General features: G+C 50.5%; 3 protein-coding genes across 3 annotated transcripts; all 3 read right to left on the bottom strand.

Moving 5' to 3' along the window:
- Nucleotides 1-4,385: 4,385 nt before the first annotated feature.
- On the bottom strand, nucleotides 4,386-5,235 carry CTRU02_209689 (RNA polymerase II mediator complex component Med8; the record flags this gene model as incomplete). The annotated part of the gene is made up of 2 exons (XM_036730248.1): nucleotides 4,386-5,001; nucleotides 5,096-5,235. The coding sequence occupies 2 exons, from the start codon at nucleotides 5,233-5,235 to the stop codon at nucleotides 4,386-4,388; spliced, it is 756 nt and encodes a 251-aa protein (XP_036577948.1).
- An 848-nt stretch (nucleotides 5,236-6,083) lies between these two features.
- On the bottom strand, nucleotides 6,084-7,831 carry CTRU02_209688 (choline-sulfatase; the record flags this gene model as incomplete). Its single annotated transcript, XM_036730249.1, has 2 exons — nucleotides 6,084-6,225; nucleotides 6,276-7,831. The coding sequence occupies 2 exons, from the start codon at nucleotides 7,829-7,831 to the stop codon at nucleotides 6,084-6,086; spliced, it is 1,698 nt and encodes a 565-aa protein (XP_036577949.1).
- A 4,879-nt stretch (nucleotides 7,832-12,710) lies between these two features.
- On the bottom strand, nucleotides 12,711-17,839 carry CTRU02_209687 (Ras GTPase activating; the record flags this gene model as incomplete). Its single annotated transcript, XM_036730250.1, has 2 exons — nucleotides 12,711-13,095; nucleotides 13,224-17,839. The coding sequence occupies 2 exons, from the start codon at nucleotides 17,837-17,839 to the stop codon at nucleotides 12,711-12,713; spliced, it is 5,001 nt and encodes a 1,666-aa protein (XP_036577950.1).
- Nucleotides 17,840-17,919: the final 80 nt, after the last annotated feature.

Here is a 17,919-nt window from a genome sequence, read left to right as displayed (position 1 = left end):
ATGGGCGCGAAACGGGGAGACTTGAGCTTGCAAGACATTCTCCTCACTAATCAAAAGGCTTGTTTTACTGGAAGCTGTCTTGGATGGTTAGTCCGGGGCGGCTCAAACGGCACGACGTGCTCGTGAAACTTTCTGCATTTGGCTGAAAGCTGGCCGCGTTGGAAGGACAGATGTGGCTTGGATGGTGTCTAAGTCCAATAGGAAATGAGGAAGATGAGCGGTTGGAGCTGAGCTATGCGGCTGAGGCTATCGGCCGGTTTTGGTCGGTAAGGCATCAACATGCAGCTCACCGGGATGTTTCTTGCATGATACCAAGGCACCATCCCGTTCTAGATACCCGCTGCGGTAATGCAGATGCCAGCCGTCTTGGTAAATGGTGGCCCAAGGGATACTGACATATGCAAGGGGAGTCTCGTGACCAGGGTTGTGTTCAGTAACTATGAACCAGTGCTTAGAAATGTAAAATATGAGACCATGGAAACATGTCAACAATGACCCGAAAGAATCGGGAGAAAGTCTTCCCTCTCGAACGAGAAAACTACGATATCCAAGATCTTGTGGGCCTTTAGTTCCAATGATCTGACTTGCTGCATTCGTTTCCTTGTAATCATGATGTTAGATAGCATTGCCTGGTATGATGAAGCCACGTCTAACCAAGTTTTTTCAACCCAATCTTATTTTTTATTGATTACCTAGGAGTATTCGTCACATAGGGAGCCCCCTTTGAATCGGTTTTAGTTGGGCATCATAAAGCATTCCGCCTGCCAAGACGCAGTCGGCGAGTGGCGCCTCAGCCGCACTGAACTAAACCCAAAGCCGGCCAATACCGAAGACATTAGTGCAGAACAACTATCAGCCATTGGTTCTGGCGGTGCCATCTAACAGAAGTTATTTACACCCTCGGTAGTGATTGGGCCAGCAAGATGGCGGCGTTTCATTGCTTAGATCTGGGGTTGTCTTGGCGATCAGACTGCAATTCTCAGGCAGTATGAATTTTGGTTATCCACGTTTCAATCGCTGGTGGAATTCAAGCACTAAGAAATCGTTGCTGAAGAGACAAAGGCAATACCTATGTGTTGGTATGACGAGATCTTGATCTTGTCGTCCCCTCTTTTGGGCATTCCTGTATTTTCAGGCGGGGAATCTCCATGCAAGACCACCAATACCCAATGAATGCTGAGAAACACATGAACTACCTCGATCAGCGGTTACAAACGCTAGATGAACTGATGTTTCGCCTAGTGACACAGGAGCACATGCAAATTTCAGTGCTGGAGTGGGTCCTCCCACCTTTTGTTGACATCGTTAGATTTAACGTCAGCCTATCGCTGTATTCTCAACCGCACTGATTAGGCTTTGGATCTTGAAGTGGCTACTAAATATAGGTAGGCTCAAGATCAAGCTTGAAGTATATTTATGCCGACTGCCGTGCTCTATGTTTTGGTGTGCATGCGGAAAAAACTCACTCCCTTCTCACGTACCCGGCTTCTCGAACAGCATAATATGTCGCCTGGTAACATCAAGTTCTAACACGCCTGATAAGCGGCATAAGCGTGATATGGACTGGCCGGAATTGGGAGTGATCCGAGCAGAGCCGTAAATAAGACGCCAATTACGGTTTGCCATCATCTCATCTAGTGGGCGGACCACTGCGCCTCCATTCCAGCATTCCCGCGGCTTTTGGTTTAGATGTCTCCTAGTCGACTCTAACAATCGTCTTGACAGATGATAAAACAGGTTTGCTTCTTCATCAATGTGTTTTATCTGTGAGAAGTCAAGAATTTCCAACTGCATTGTCCTCAGTGATACTTCGCCTCAGTCTTGATTATAGATGCTAAACTTCATGGATATCAAAGCCACATGAAATCACTTTTCACTCTTCACCCTGCACTCATAGTTTCATTGCGTATGTGCCTGGGCAACGCATTATTAGCCTTTTTGTTCTTTCCAGTTTTCTTTGATATATCCTGCATGGTGACATACCCCAAGCGCTATTATCTTGCGATCAGTGTTCAAATGGTTTTAAATGTGGTCTATTGTGCAAAAAGCGGCTCAAAGGCCCTCTAGAACCTCTTCGCTTTGAGATTTAATTTGACTTCGGCAAACTGGAAATGTTTTGGCTTGCTAGAAATCGTTGTACGATTCGTGAGTAAAGAATCGGTCACCTAATATACTAATGGGTTCTTCATCCTTGCAATCTTTGAGGACCTGTCCTTTTCCCGGACGCTGGAGTGAATAGTCCAATGTCGAACAGCCAGTTATGAAAATGTCTGTAGTTGTAAGACACGCATTATCCTACAGCTCCGCGGTCATCGTCTTGTGGCGGCTAGTGCTCATCAGAATCCCAAATCTGATTACAGATCCAAATTTTACCGCAGCAGAGCCGTCGGCTTGTCCCTCGCACAACTCAGCTTTGTAGAAGCTAAGACAAGGCGGGCTTCAGAATAGGGAGCTTGGTTGAACGGCAAGGCCCATCCGTTGAAGCTCTGTCAATACATTGAGACAATAATGCCACATAACGCGTACCTACCATCACCACAATGCTATTATGGACCGATTGTTGTGTTCAACCAAGGCTCTAATCTCAGTTGCCGTCCAATGACTTGTATGATATATAGCGCAAACATGTGACCTATAAACAAATCTTTCTGGGCATGTCGGATTATGTTCATGTCGCATAGGTATATATTGTGGGTGTGAAGGCTGAAACCCCGCCAACAAGTCGCTTACTTATTGTTTTGCTGCCCTTAGATAGGGATTATGCGTAGGCACAGCTTACACCACATCAACCGTGGCGTAGCCTATAACATTAGGCTTTATATTAGGACACTGAAAAGAGATTTCCATAAAAACGCGTGGTTTCGTGTTCCAAAATCACATACAACAAAATAAGGGAGGTTCCTGTTTATATGAAGTCATTGGTAAGGCCCCAAAGCTCCTTTGAGAGGAAAAGCTTCTCGGCTCAATGAATCTTAAGCGAGAGGAATAGGCCGTGGTTTCAAATTATATCTCTACAACCCCAGAAATGAGCAGCCGAGTATCGACACCAAGGCGGGGCTATCATGGTCTAGACTCCATCTGTATCCGGCTCTACATACAGCAAGGTGGTCATCTTGCTCACTGAGGGCCTGGCTCCCTAGCTGAGAAGTCAGGACCTGAATTCAGAGAGTGGAATCCAACTTGGGTTTGGTCACTGTGATAGGGGCAAGATTGATCTTAGTGAGAGGCAAATAAATGCGTCTGTTTTTTTGACCCACTTCAACAACTATGATTCATATTTCTCAGGATATCCATGAGCCAGCCAGTTACACCTTTAAACATTGGGCTGCGACTTCAAATTGGAAACTGGGCTTTAGTCACCATCCCTATGAAAGTTTCATACGTTCTAACGCTGTCACATTGCACTGGAACTACTGTCTGTCCATGGAGTGGATGGGCTATAGACCCTCATTAACTACTATCGAATCTATTCGTTGGACGACACCAATAAAACCATTGTCATTACAAGCCACGACAGCTTGAAAGGATATTAATGTCATAAATGCAGCGCCATGCTTCTTGGGAGCAAACGTCAGGTTCTCTGTTAGGTATGATTCGATCCTGGTCAAGGAGGGGAGGCAATGTTTTTGAGCGGGTGTGCTTTGTATTCTAACTTCTTTACGATTATTTTACCAGAAGGCTTCGGGACTTGGGTTCACCTGGAAAATAATTGCAAACAAGTACCGGACTCTTGGAGAGTTCAAGCAGAAGGTAGGGAACGGGTGCTACAGCTCGTCCAAATTCCGGATGGGGGAAACCCAAGATGAATTAATGAGGACGACGGCTCCGATAATGAGTTTTTTGTCGTGATAATCATCCCTCTCAATATAATCGGAATCAAATATCGTTATTGAAATTAAGCAATTCATGATGCTGTGAATCCCTCGCTCAAAACCTTAATCGTTCTCTCAGCTCACCAATGCAGCTGGTAAAGAAAATAGCTAGCTAGCCTCATTTAACATGATCCAGTCAACTTCACCCAAGTTGACTGACTGATTCGTCAAACTGGGAGTATAACTGGAGAAGCGCGAGAAGGGAGGCCCAGTAGACCCCCTCCCCCGACAAGCTGGGTAAGTGTTCGACTTTATCTCCTTGATATAGCTTCAACAAAACAAGCTGGACATCATCAAAAAAACGAGCTCCAACGCGCACCTTTACTGAAATATCCGTAGCTTCACTTGAGGGCCAAGGCTTTTGACGTCAATCACATGGATAACATTCATATCTATTTGTAGGGAAAATTGCGTCTCGGGGGTACCTGAAATGGACACATTTGGAATGCAATTTTCGATTCGCCTGCAAGAATCGAAGCCTTTTTACGGCCGGGTATCATGTCTTCCGCGTCCTCACTTTCTCACTCCCATCGACCCACGCTTCGTCCCCGCCTGACTCAACAAGTCGACATTCCTCGGCAACTCAAAATCTCCTCTTGCCTCAAACCAAAACAGCATCTCTGGCTCTGGGCCCGTCATTTTCTGCGGCTGCTGTGGCTGCTGCTGGCCCCCCATTACGACATCTTCATCATCTCCCTCCCCCTCCTCGTCGCTGTCTTCGTCTTCCTCAAGGCCCCTCTTCAAACCTGTCCTTACGTTCTCAATACCTTTCTCGCGTTCTTCTTCGGTGTATACGTCATGTGCCTCTTCGAGAACATATTTTTGCACTCGTTCAACGGTCCACGAACGCACCTCACGCCAGACCTCCTCGAGCTTGGCCTCGCCATCACTGGTACCATCGCCGCGCAGCTCCCGCGTCGTCTCGCGACCGCGCTCGACCCATTCCTCGACGCCGGGCTCAAGTTTCTTGCGAAGCAGCTGAAGCAGGATGTTCTCGTACACACGGCCCGGGTATGCGACGTCTGGAAAGACATGCAGATGCTGAAAGACATGGGTGTTTTCCGTAAGGGTGTCGAGGAGGGATTGGAGGTTGCGGAGGAGAATTTGGGACTGTGCTTGTAGCGAAGAACTATGGATCTTGATGTCAGAATTCAATTCATCTCGGGGGATATTGTGCAAAAGTTGAGGCTTCGCGGAAGCGTCATGAAGAGGAAGGAACGTACGGAGGAGGGAGTGGGTTGCTTTTGAGCACATCCACTTTCAGGCCTTGGATGCTGTTGGATAGCTGAAACAGACGCTGGCGAGTCTGCTCAATAGCCTTGAACTCCTCTGCAGAGATTCCGAGCGCGTTAGGCTTCTCCATGGCTACTATTGCCGTTTCGGAATTCGCTGTGGTGGAGGTTCAATCGTGGAGTTATGTTGTGTTTTTGCGATCGCGGCTGCCGTATATGCCTAGCTGTGGCTATCTTCAGCTTAGAACACCTTCTATATATACATTAGACGAGTATTGGCGCAATTGAAGGGCTTCCATGCAGTGTGGCGTTGTTTGCGACAGCTTCAAGCCGCGGGGTATAGTTGGAAGTGAGGTTCCAAGTTGAGATGCGGTTCCAAGAAGCTCGACGTTCTGGAAAACCGCACGGGGAGAGGAGTGGGTCCACTAGAACCGCTTCTGGCTGGGCGGTGACCGCATTACTGCAGGGGCATTGACCCCTGTGCGACTGAATCTTGTGGGGCAGGGATGTCACTATCTTACGGAAGCTCTATTTACTGAGATGGCTATCAGAGTACTAATAGATTACTTCCCGTTTAAACTGTTCTTCAGACGAAAAGCTACTTGGCCCTCAGAATTCACGACTTACTAGTAAGTTTCTGAAGCAGATCAAGCCTCGGTTCTTCGCGAATTAATTGGCGCGTGCCCAATGAGGGGCAACCAGCCAGACTGATCAACATGGTCAAAGGTGTAGTTTCGATGTAATTATTTGCTTCAATTTGCTATTTTGAATCCCTATTTACCATGATCCTAAATCAAATCAAAATGTGCTATGCAGAGGAGCTCGATCCATCTGGTATATTCGCTCAAATGCCGTGACCGCAATGTGGAAATCAGCAAAAGAGAAGAAGCAAATACTTGGCTAAACCCCAGTCAAATGCCTGAACGCCGTCCTAAAATGCATTTTACAAGGTCATCATCGTGATTTCGTCCAAAAAGCTTTACTGTCCATGAGATCCAGCTTGGTCTACCAAAATTCGGCGGCCGGCAACGGCCCGGTCAATCTCCCGGCCATATTTGTCAACGGGTGGGTAACGAGCACGGCGCTCGAGATCATCAAGTGGAATTTGCGAGCGGATATATCTTGATTAATGTTAGCAGGCAACTTGGAATACAATCTTCAAATGACTTACTTCATTCTGCCATCGTCCTCCGGGTTGTAGTCCCAGCTAGTGAAAGCACCCTTGGTCAGAGCTGCCCACACGAGGCGACGCTTGCGCTGAGACTGGAGAACTTCTTCTGTGATGGCATCGAAATCCCACTTGCGCTTCGTCTCGGCCGTGTACTCTTCCAGCTTAGCCTTGGCTTCCGCCTCAAGGGTCTTTGCAGCAATGGCCTTGTCGGATGCCAGGTTGACAAGCTCCAGGGGGTCGTGCTCAAGGTTGAAAAGTTGCGTTCCATCAGCGGGGCAGTGAATGTACTTCCATGGACCCTCCCTGATCATCATCAAAGGGCTGACGGTGCCCTCACCCGTGTACTCGGCGTACACCTTGTCGTGGCCCTCCTTGCCCTCAAGATGAGGTAGCAGGGAAACACCATCCATCGGCAAGCCAGGAGCGGGCTTTGTGCCCACTAAATCACACAAAGTCGGGAGAATATCGAGGGTCGAGACGTTCTTCGTGACGCGATGGGGCTCGAATTGCTGAGGGTAGCGCACGAACAGAGGCACTCTGACGGAGGACTCAAAGTAGCTCATCTTGTACCACAGGCCACGTTCGCCAAGCATGTCGCCGTGGTCGCCGCTGAAAACGATGATGGTGTCGTCTTCCAGGCCGCACTTCTTCAGTACGGATATAAGCCGCCCGACGCAGTCATCGACGTAGCTGACAGCGCCATAGTAGGCACGCCGCGCCCGCTTGATTTGGTCATCGGTGAAGTCGTAATCCCAAAGGTCACAGACCTTCATGAGACGCTTACTATGAGGATCCTGCTCCTCTTTGGGGATGCGGACCTTGGGAAGCGCAATGTCGACATCCTCGTAGAGATCCCAGTACTTGTCTTCAATGGTGTAGGGGTCATGTGGATGGGTGAGAGAGACCGTCAGAGCGAAAGGACGTTTCTCAGGGCCCTCACGGACATGGTCATAGAGGAATTGGGTAGATCGGTACATGACCTCTTCGTCGTAGTCCAGCTGGTTGCTTCGCACGCAGGTGCCGGCCTGAAGGATGGAGCTGGAGTTGTGGTACCACTCGAGTCGGGTGTCAGGCTCATCCCAATTGACGACCCAGCCAAAATCACCAGGGTAGATGTCGCTGGTGAGACGGGTTTCGTAGCCATGCAGCTGATCTCCGATGAAGTGCATCTTACCAGCCAAGGCCGTCTGATAACCCTTCAAGCGCAGGTAATGCGCGTAGGTGGGAATCTCACTTGAGATCTGTGCGGCGTTGTCGTAGGCGCCAATCTTCATGGGCAAAAGACCCGTAATCAGACTCATGCGCGAAGGCGCACATAGCGGCGAGGGGCAGTACGCTGAGTCAAATTGGACGGATTCGGCGGCGAGAGCATCAAGGTTGGGTGTCTTGATTTGAGATTCTGGGTTATACATCTTGAGCTGAGGTGCAGCCAGTTGGTCGGCCATGATGAACAGGATATTGGGTTGCTTGGCAGGGGGCGCGCCAGCGCCGTTGAATGACTTGCCATTGGGCTGCGCCAATGGCGAGGAGGGAAGAGAGTTGAGGTCGGGAGCCATTATGGTCACTGACGTCAACTGTGAGAGTTGAAGCAGCTTCTAGATTATGAAAAGAGGTGTCTTGAGACAGAAGTTGATGTCGAGTCGTGAAACCAGTCGGTGAGACGGGAAAAACGTGAATGTGGCGATCAGAACCGGTGGTCCAACTGGCGACAAAGTAGGGGGGTGTGTGTGTGTGTGGCGGTGGTGGTGATGAAAAAACGAGTAATGATTTGTATAAGTGATCAAGGGTTGGGCAGAGACAAGAGGAAAGGTAAGCTCAACCAGCCGAACCTTGAAGAGGATGAGACTGAAAAGGGAAGAGCGAACTTAACTTATATGTGGGAGGAGCTGTCATTTTAAAAATGGGCGTTTCTTGGGTCGAGGAAAGACCAGTCCCTACCCTCAAGATCCATCCCCGGGGTTCACTTGCCCGTATGGAAAGAGCGGCGGGGCGTAAGGAAGGAGGTAGGGAAAGTAAAAGCGCCAAACGGGGCACAGCGATATGCACCATCAATGTATATGCCTATATGCAAAACGGAGCCATCACGATTGGTTGCAGAATGGGATACCCCAGATAACGCTGTCCCTTCGCCTGAACTGGTGCGTGTGTTCGGTGGAGCCTTTCCGACTCATGCAATTTTACGGGTTTGGTGCAGCTGACCTCGATTCCATCCATGCCGCCTCTAAGGAGATATGAGCACGTTCACATGGAGGCGGGAACAACCTAAGTGCAACATGGCCGCTAATTTCTGCTTCCTGCTGTCTTCGGTGTGCGACTTAGGTAAGGAGAGTAAGCGCCTACATCCCTACCACTCACAAGAGACATGCTCTGCCCTGCCCGCTTCCCTGAGCTTCTTCCTGCTTCGTAATGGTCTTTTCATGCCGCTACATAGCACATAACTCACGCTAGTGTGATGCTCGCTCCCCCTTAGAAGGATGGATTGTCGTATGTGTCAAAATGGCGTATTTCGATTAACGTATTGCGAAATGTCGCAAGCGGATCTTCCCTAGCCAGTTATACAGTTTCGAATGCTTTGCACCACCATCGACATGTCGATCGTTTTACGTCCTGGCATCTTTGCATTACAAAGTAACTCCTCCCAGCACTGCTCCAGTTTATTATCAGTTCATTACGCTCCTGCGCCATTTGGCTAGTCGTTTTTCCTTATTCCCTTTTTTTTTTCTTCCCCCCCTGACTTACTCCATACGACATCCCAAAGCGACAGCGATACGGATAGTGTGTGTAGATGGCGGTGTGAACAAATCCAACCACAAACGGAAAAGCAGCAAAAGGAAAACGGTCGGCTAGACCTTCTGGAATAACACGCATGGGCTGGCCTGTCTCGCGTTCTCCCATGATCAGTGGTCGGACCAAGCACCTTTTGACCCCCGGGCACTGACTGACGCCTACCTTAGATTATGCTTTAAGCAGAATACGGATACTTGCGGATGGATTACACAACTACTACGGCGTACCCCTACGACGTAGTATCATCGTCTCCCGGCTACTTGGACCCCTGGATTCGAACCACTAAACCGCAATCACTCACCTGCATATGGGCGTTTACCCAAAGACGAGAACGCAACCTGCATAAGCGTCGCTCAATCCATGTCAGGCTTTACTCCGATTAGACAGACAATTGGACAGATATGCTTGAAGGGCGACGAGGGTGTAACGAGAAATTTTCTTGACGACGACCTATCTTGAGGGAGACTGTTCCTGTGCCAGACTTCGTGCACGCGATCAAAATTTCGGGGGATTCCGTTTCTGCATCAACCACACAGCTCCACAGATAAGACGGCGAGCCGCAAAAAAGCGAATAACCCGGCAAAATGGGTCACGAGCACGAGATGACGCCCATTCATTTTGGTTGTCAAGGATGTCTCCATCTCGGATCTTTGCGTCCCCAAAAGCCCCATTATACGCATGTAGGGTACGGCACCAATGCTGTGGTAATAAATTGCAACGAACGGGGGCTGGTTCTCTCCAGATTCCAAAGGTGGGCGGGCATAATGGGCCATGTCATCGGAATTAGTAACCGACGTGTCGCCCTTGTCTACCATGTATGTTCTCCAGATTCCGCAGCTCCTCCGAGCCAAGATTGCGGCGAACCCAGAGGCACTTTTCGGGCTAGGTACATGGCAGTCGATCTCCTAAATCTCATATTCCAACCATCGAGAGCCTTTAGAAATGTCGTGATGGCGTTTACCTCCGACTTGGAGCCGCCTCCGACTCCGCAATTGCGGGGTTGCTTGGACGGCTACCCGGTCACGCCATCGCCTTCTTTTCTCTCGCCTTTGCCATGGGATGGGGATGCGGACCTTTTGCGACGCGGTTCCACGCAGTCTGATTCATCCTTCCCTCAATCCTTCCATCATGGCGGCGCTCAACATTAGCGCAGCGCACGCACCAACACGCATACCAACAAATGCGTATTCGATATCTGATGGACCTTGACCGCCGGCGCAAGTGGCCCTGGCGTCCGTCCCGTCAGCCAGGCCGCAATCACATCATCGCGCTCCAGTATGGCTTCATCAACTAAAACAGCGGAAGCTGAGTCAAATCGGGCGTCACTTCGTTTCAGCATCATAGAAATTTGCCGATTACGCTACAACCTCATCACTATCAAGGCCTATCTTCCCGAGATTCCATCCTAGGGGTTGCGAGGACCAAAATATCCGGCGATCCGCCATGGGATTACTTCCTGCGCTTCCGCTTCCTCCTTCCCGCCTTTTTGCCCAGGGCTCCCCCCTCTTCGTCAACCTCTTCCAACGTGCCATGGTCCCATCTTCGTTTTCGGCTTTGTTGCGGTTTCCTTGCTCACCTCTTACCGTCTTCCTGCATAACACTGTTGATCATCTGATGGTCGTCATTCCCTCTTCACATCCGTTTACATGCATGCATGGCGTTTGGGATTCTAGACTTATTGGCAAGGTAGGTCAAGTAGGTGACCATCTTAGGTAATTGGAGGTGTGTGGCGATCCCGCCCATGAGGCAGATAGACAGTGACATTTGCCCTTCCAGCCCCGAGCATCCCGTCCCCCTCGGCCACACACATATCACGCCAAGCTATCTCCCACCGCCCTCCAATCCGGTGCTAATCTGCCAGCCCCAAGAACCCCATCATCCACTCACCGAGCCCCGAGCTGAGACAATGGGAGGGGCCCGTCCACTATGTACGCTTACCACGCTGTGACGGGCGCCGACATACCCTCGTGGAGAAGGCTGACAGATTATGCACAAATCCGGCACACACCATGGAAAGTCGTGCCACATAGTATGTAGAATGCAGCGGTTGACCATCCAGCACTGTTCCAACATGCCCAGAACCATGTATCTGCCCCCCTCTCACTAATATACTCAACATTGTACACTAAAGATAAGGACAAAGCATCTGAACAGATTTCCGGGAATCGGCCATCGCAGCTTGCGATCGATGATCGAGGCCAGCAACACCCCCATCCACATATTCCATCCACGCGCCTCCTCCTCTTTGGTTTACACTCGGCACTCCTTGTAGTAGTCATATCGTGGCCGCGTCCCATCAACCACAGCCCGCCCCGCCCACCATCTCGGCATCGCCCCATGTCACCAACCCCTCTTCCTCTCCCAAAAAGAGAAAAATAAATGATGACCATTACAAAAGAAGGGGGGAGCCGCAAGCTTCTGTCTGTTCCACCTACCTACCTAAAGCCCCCCCACCCCTTGCACGCCAATAACAGGCCTCCATGTCTTCCCCAGATTTTCCCACAATCTGGCCGGCCCCCTTGCCCAGGCCCTCGAAAATAACCTCACCTGACCACCATTCCGTGTTTCGGGCTGTGCTACAAGCCTGACGGGGGAAGGGGGGGGAGGGGAAAACCACGGGGTCAACACAACGTCTACGGATGTACAAGGCTACCTCGTTCTTTTACTGATCACGAACCACTCATTGTCAAACACATATCTGTCTCTGTCTCGGCCGTCTTGCGCCTCCAGGTTTTATCATTCCAGGTTCTGTTGAGATGGTGTGCGCAACAGCAGCAGCAGCAGCAGCAGCAGTGCGGGCGGGCGAGCGAGCGGGCAGCGTCGGATACGCAACAAATAGAGACGATTAAAACAAAGAAGTGGGCGAGAAAGCGCATTAGTTATCTTTTTTTTTTTGTCTTTCTGCAACACACATATACTAGTAGTATATCATTACAGCCACTCATCTTCAAACACATTGTGCACGTTTACGCATCGGCCACACACATACCACATGCACAGTGATATTCAACAATGCGGGTTAACATTCAAAAAGGTATCACAACTAGTAGTGTCTGGGTCTGGGTGCATCACATATGCAACCAACCCAATTTCTCCTCCTCCCTTCAGGCTTTTCCCCCTTCTCCAAAAGACTCCCCGCTTCCCTAGTCGTAGTGGTGAAAGTCCGAAACTACTTTGGGGTAGCAGCCCTCGGAATAAAAAAAAATAAGAGCCGGGGGTCTGCACCCAACGAATGTGTGCATCTGTGTGTGCCTCTCTCTCTGTGTCCCCTTCCCCCCCCCCCCTCTCTCTCTGCGCATGTGTTGTGTTTCTCATATATACTCCTACAAGCAATATCTCCCAGTTGGTTGACTTTTGTCTCCCCGCAATGCAATCTTTGGATAAGTAAATGAAAAGAAAAACAGTAATAAAAAAAAGTGGAAAAAACCGCCCTCGCCTTGCTTTGCCAGTCAACCCAATATGCGGCCCAAGTAACATTCGTCGTCTCAATGCATCCAGGGGTGTAGGATAATAGAAAAAGATCCGCACGCCCGCGACACCGCTTAATGCCCAATCATCCCGTTAAGCCATGTTCTCGTTTTTTTTTTTTTTTATAATTGCTGCGTTTTTGGCTACTGCATCCGCAGTTGTCGTTGTCTGCCACCTACATTATTGCGTGCGGTAAAACTTCTTATACAGAAGATGCAGCAATAAGTTGACGTTTAGCTTGAGATTGCCCTCAAAGAGGTTCATGAACTGGTGGGCCTCGAACTGAGCCTGCAGCAGATCTTCGATCGGTACGAGGGCGCTCGCCCCTGGCATCTGGATATGGCCGCGGGAGCCCTCGAGATTGAAGATACCAACCTCATCGCAGGAGATGGTGAGGTTCACCCTCTCCCAATCGGTGACGCCATTCCAAGCGACGAGCACGCCTTTCTCCGCGAGAGCCCGAGCGCTATATTTGTAACTGCCAAATTTAGGGACCCGCCCACTACGTTCCAGCTCGCGCTGATGGTTGTACTGTTTGGTGAACGGAAGCAGGAACCGTTTCTTTCTGTTTATGACGAAATTCAGTCAGCATATGGCGACACACTTGGACCGTGCTTATAATGTGGGGATGAGGATGGGGAAAAGCCATCCGGGGCTGGGGAATGGGAAACTAGATGCACTTTTAGGACTTACCCTTTATTCTTTTGCAGCGTTGCCATGGCTGACTCAATGTAGTCGTCATAGCTCTTTCGTTGCTGCTCAAGGTATTTGGCCTTCTCGTGGAGGTTGGCAAGAGTCAGTCGTACGCCTTCAAGTTCGCGCTGACGCTGCACGCGTCTGCGGCTCTTGGTTCTGATGTCGAGGGCGATGGCGTTGAGTATGTCCTGGTAGAAGTTGTGTTTGGAAATCCTGCCCATATGCTCCAACCTCATGATGTTCTCAAGCGCCGTCCGCTTCAAGTCGTAGTATGACATGCGTGTCACGTCGACCATGTGCGCATCCGAGTACGCTCCTTTTGTGTTGGTGTCGGTTGTAAAGTCGTCGTGCAGGACTGACCGCCACTTGTGTTCATCCTCGGCTGAGATTGGCTTGACGAGGATTTCCAAGAGATTGGCGCCGGTCTGTACACGAATAATATACAGGATACATCGCTTTGTCTCCATGAAGAGTGCCTTAGCCTCCGCGTCTGGGTCTTCGATGTCGTGCAGCTTCGGCGTAAGGTACATCTGAATGTCAGATGACCCAGCTGCAAGCATCTCGTTCTCGTTGTTCTTAGCGCTACCGAGATCTTGCAAGATTTCCCGGACGATATCGTCCCGGTTGGGGCATATTGACGGAAGCTCGCCGGCGACAAGGTTGTGAATGGCAAAGATATCTGTCATCTTGATGTAGAGAGTGGGCTTGTGCTTGGAGTACAGATCGTTGAACTCATCGATATCGAAGTTGCGCTCAGCATCAGGCACCGAAATAAGTTGGTGCGTAATATCGGCGAGACGTTCGCATGACTCGGCAACGAAAGCGTTGAGGGGTTGCAGATATATGTTTTCACCGCCGAAAGGCCGGCTTGAAGAGATCTGGCCAAGCACCTTGGCAACCTCGCCCAAATTGCGCTTCTGAAGAGGGCTCAACTGTTTCTCAATGACACCCACGTTCTCAGGAGCGGTAACGGCGGGTTGCAGGTAGACGCGCCAGATCCAGTTAGTAACAACCTGTAGATGGTGATGTTGAGGGTCTTTCTTGAAGTGTTGGCAGAGAGTCTCAAACATTTGTCGGCAAAGGAAACGAAGTCCATAAGGCATCTTGGGCAAAAGGTCTTCGAGGGCCAGCAGGTACTGGTCACAGATTTCTCGTAGGTCGCGCAAATGGTCGATGAAGAGGTCTCTAGTTTCAGGGTCTTTAATGGCAACCTCGCGAGGAACGTCCAGGGGGCGCCGGCTTGGACGACCGGTTCGCAATTCCTCGTTGTTAATAGCTGCTCGGTAAATCTGAAGAGGGTCACTCTCGAGATCCAGAGCCGGATCCTCTACGATGTTGTCTCTGACGATAGGACCAAGGAGTTCTCGCAGATATTTACGGTCGCGAGGAGACCGAGTGTAGTTGGCAAGGACCTTGGTCCAAAAGAAGTTTCCGCGGAGATAGTCCTGTAGTGTTCTGCTGCTCTCGATTTCCTCCTTCATTGATCTAGCAAGGAGTTTCAGAAGGTAGTACTCCTCACGTCGCTTTTGGGCGTAGCCAAAGAGACCCATGATGAGATGCTCGATTCTTTTGCATTCCTTTTCGGGTGTACCTTGCTCGCGAATGCGCTTGAAAAGGCGGGCAAGGTATTGGGGTTGGGTTTGGAGGTTGAAGAAGAGTTGTTGGTAAGACTCCAGCTTCTTCCTGGAACTCTTGTTGAGGGCTTTCAAGTCGAAGTGATTGGCGGAGGACATGGAAGAATTGGCCAGCAGGCCGATTGAGTTGCCGCCGTAGTTGCTTTGATGTCTGACGACCTCATCCAAGGTAATCTTGTTCTTGACGAGTAGTGCAATCTTGATGTCTAGTTGGTCGATGTACTGCTCCAGCATCTCGTTCTGACGCACTTGCTGGACCACCGTCTTGCGCATTCTCTCAAACTCGATTTCTTCGTTGAAGTCAAAATCACTGTCGTTGAGGAGGTGCACGAAGTTCTTGACAGCATTCACCGGTGGGTCCTTGCCATGCGTAAGGCTTTTGTAGGCATCGCCCTGGATCTTGGCTCTGACGAGGCTCTGGATCTTCACAACCTTCTGCATGTTCTCGTTGAAGAAGCGCTTCTTCTCCTCAAATTTCGCTCGGACAGTGAAAGCTTTCGCAACTGCTTGAATTTCCGTAATCGCTGCGTCTTCCGCCTCAATGTCTGAGATGAGGTTGAACACATCGCCTCTCACCATCATCGCCCGCGCCAGGCCCTGGAGCTTCTCAATCTCGGCAGTATGGGAGTTGAGCTCTTCGAGGAAGTTGCTGTGATGCTGGCGATACAGGTAGCCTCTCATGCGAGCCTGCAGCTTCGTGATTTTCGGCTCTGCGCGGATCAAAGCATCTTGATCGGCGGCAATGCGGCGTCGTTCAAGCGTACCTCGTGAAATGGACTGCAAATCAATGACAGAAGGCTCGTGGCTGTTTAGGTCGTCGAGCAACTGAGTGACATTCCGGCGGACAGCTGCAGCTCGGACGTGAGCTTGGAGACTCTCAACCTCGGGAACGTGTTTGCTGAGCTCAGCCTTGGTAGCGGCAACCTCTGACCGAAGCGACTGGCCCCGGAAAGCTGCTTGAAGAGCAGTCCATTGTGGCGAAAACTCCTGAAGGTGCTTCTGCTCCACTGAGAGCTGCTTTCTAGTCAGCAAAGCCCGGGCAGCAGCCTGCAAGCTAGTGATGCTGTCGACTTGTCTGTCCAGGAGGTGGAGGTCATCAGAAATACGCCCCCTCAACAGCATTCCACGGACTGCAGCCTGGAGGTTCCGAACCTCCCCTGATGTTTCAACCGTTTCTTTCTGTTGAGTAACGAGGTCCTTGCGAACCAAGAATCCCCTAAACGCTGCTTGGATTTCCCGAACAGGACCGGCATGCAGGGCCAATTGAGATCTCTGGTCTTGGACTTCATCACGGACTTTCTTGGCTCGAACAAGACTTTGAAGCTCCAAGATATCGGGCTCCATAGCTCGCCAGAAACGCTCCTTGTTTGCCATTCTGTTGCGGACAAGGAATCCGCGAGCAAGACTTTGAAGATCGACCGCGAAACGTCTCATCTGTAGCCGATAGCCAATGACTTGACGGGTCCAATCAGCTCTGATGCGAGACTGAAGGTCGATGAGTGCCTCTTCAGTGTCCCAAAGCTGTTGCATAGTGTCCCCAAGGCGCATCCTCACCACGGCACCACGGACTTGGGCTTGAAGCTCGACAACGGACTCCTCGTTCTCGGCCAACTCACGATCAATTCTCTCTTCCTCCGTCTCTTCTGGTTCTGGAGTTGCAGGCTCAACGCCAAAGTCAGCTCCCATATTGCCGAAACTGGGCATGTTAACCCCGAGTTTATCGAGACCCTTTTGCATCGCCTCAAGCTCGTGATGCTCGAATTCGAGCTGTCCGACAAGATTGCCAATGCGGAAGTCGACGATGCCTTTCCTGAATAGGAGCCAACTCAAAGCGTGAATGCAGTAGATTACTTTTGGGATGTTTTTCTTCTCGTACAAGTCAATTAGCTCGAATCTGAAGAGGTCTGGAAGCTCGACCTCATCCAGATATCGAAAGAAAATGGCAATATTGTCGGAATGGCGGAATTGTAGCTTTTGGTGGTGGAATATACGGAATCGGCGATCGGGATTAAGGGCCTCAACGACCTCTGCGAGGGTAACTCCATCCCGTAGGGCTTCCTCCAATTCGACAATGGGAGGAATTGCTCTGTGAATGACATCTTCAATCCACTCCTTTGCCTCACCAATATGGCAGAGATATTCGTAAGCTTGGAGAAATTGACGTTGCTTGTCCATCCAATTCCGTCCTTCCCAGCCATAGCCACCAGTCCGTTGACCGGCACGATTGGCGGTTGGCTTGTCGGCCCTCTGTAATCTGCGACGGCCTCTCAACCCTACGACCTCTTGCGCCGGCGATGTGATGGCAAACTCCTCGGCGGATTCGGACTGAGCAAGTCTGGACAGAGTGCGGAGCTGGCTTGTTGACGATCGGCCAAGCTTCTCGAGATCCGGTCGCGCGAGCGCTGTAGAATGTACTGCCTGGGGAGGCTCATGAGCATGAGGGAGGGCAACGCTTCCTCTACTGACAGAGTCGGAGCGGCTGACTAGCATCGAATTTGGCCGAATTGTAAGAGTTCTGGAAACTGGAGATGGAGATGTGCTACCATCATACTGAGCGTGTGACAGCTTTCCGATATCCACGCTTTGTGTCCGTTCATGGCGATGGCTTGGTCGTGGAGGAGAAGGTGTCGATGGCGTTGGGGACGCAGGTGCAGCTGACGGTGCGACAGGAGCTTGGGCAAGCGGTCGAAGAGACTGTCGAGCCATAGAATAGATATTGTCCTGGTCCCTCTTCTGGTCGAGGTTTTCTCCTCCGAAAGATACGTGATGCAGGCGGGAACCATCACTCTTGCCTCTTTTGTGTGTTGGTACCGAGTATCCGCTAGAAATTGAAGATAACTGGGTGCTCGCTCGGCTGTTCTCAGAGTATAGAGAGTATCCTGATGAGGCAACGGAAGATGTGGTAGAAGTCTGGCGGTTGATGTTGCTAGGGTAGTCTAGGGTATGCGACTGTCTAAGGGGGTGCGGCCGGTACGACATGATGGGCGATTTAGGATACCGGAGGAAGCCTGCGCTGAAGGATCTGTGGGCTAAGGAATTCGGATGACAACATTAGGGCA

The sequence above is a fragment of the Colletotrichum truncatum genome (assembly GCF_014235925.2).
Source record: "Colletotrichum truncatum strain CMES1059 chromosome Unknown Contig_0006, whole genome shotgun sequence".
Taxonomy (NCBI): Eukaryota; Fungi; Ascomycota; class Sordariomycetes; order Glomerellales; family Glomerellaceae; genus Colletotrichum; species Colletotrichum truncatum.
Note: the sequence above shows the minus strand (reverse complement) of the source record. Positions and strands in the feature narration are given on the sequence as shown.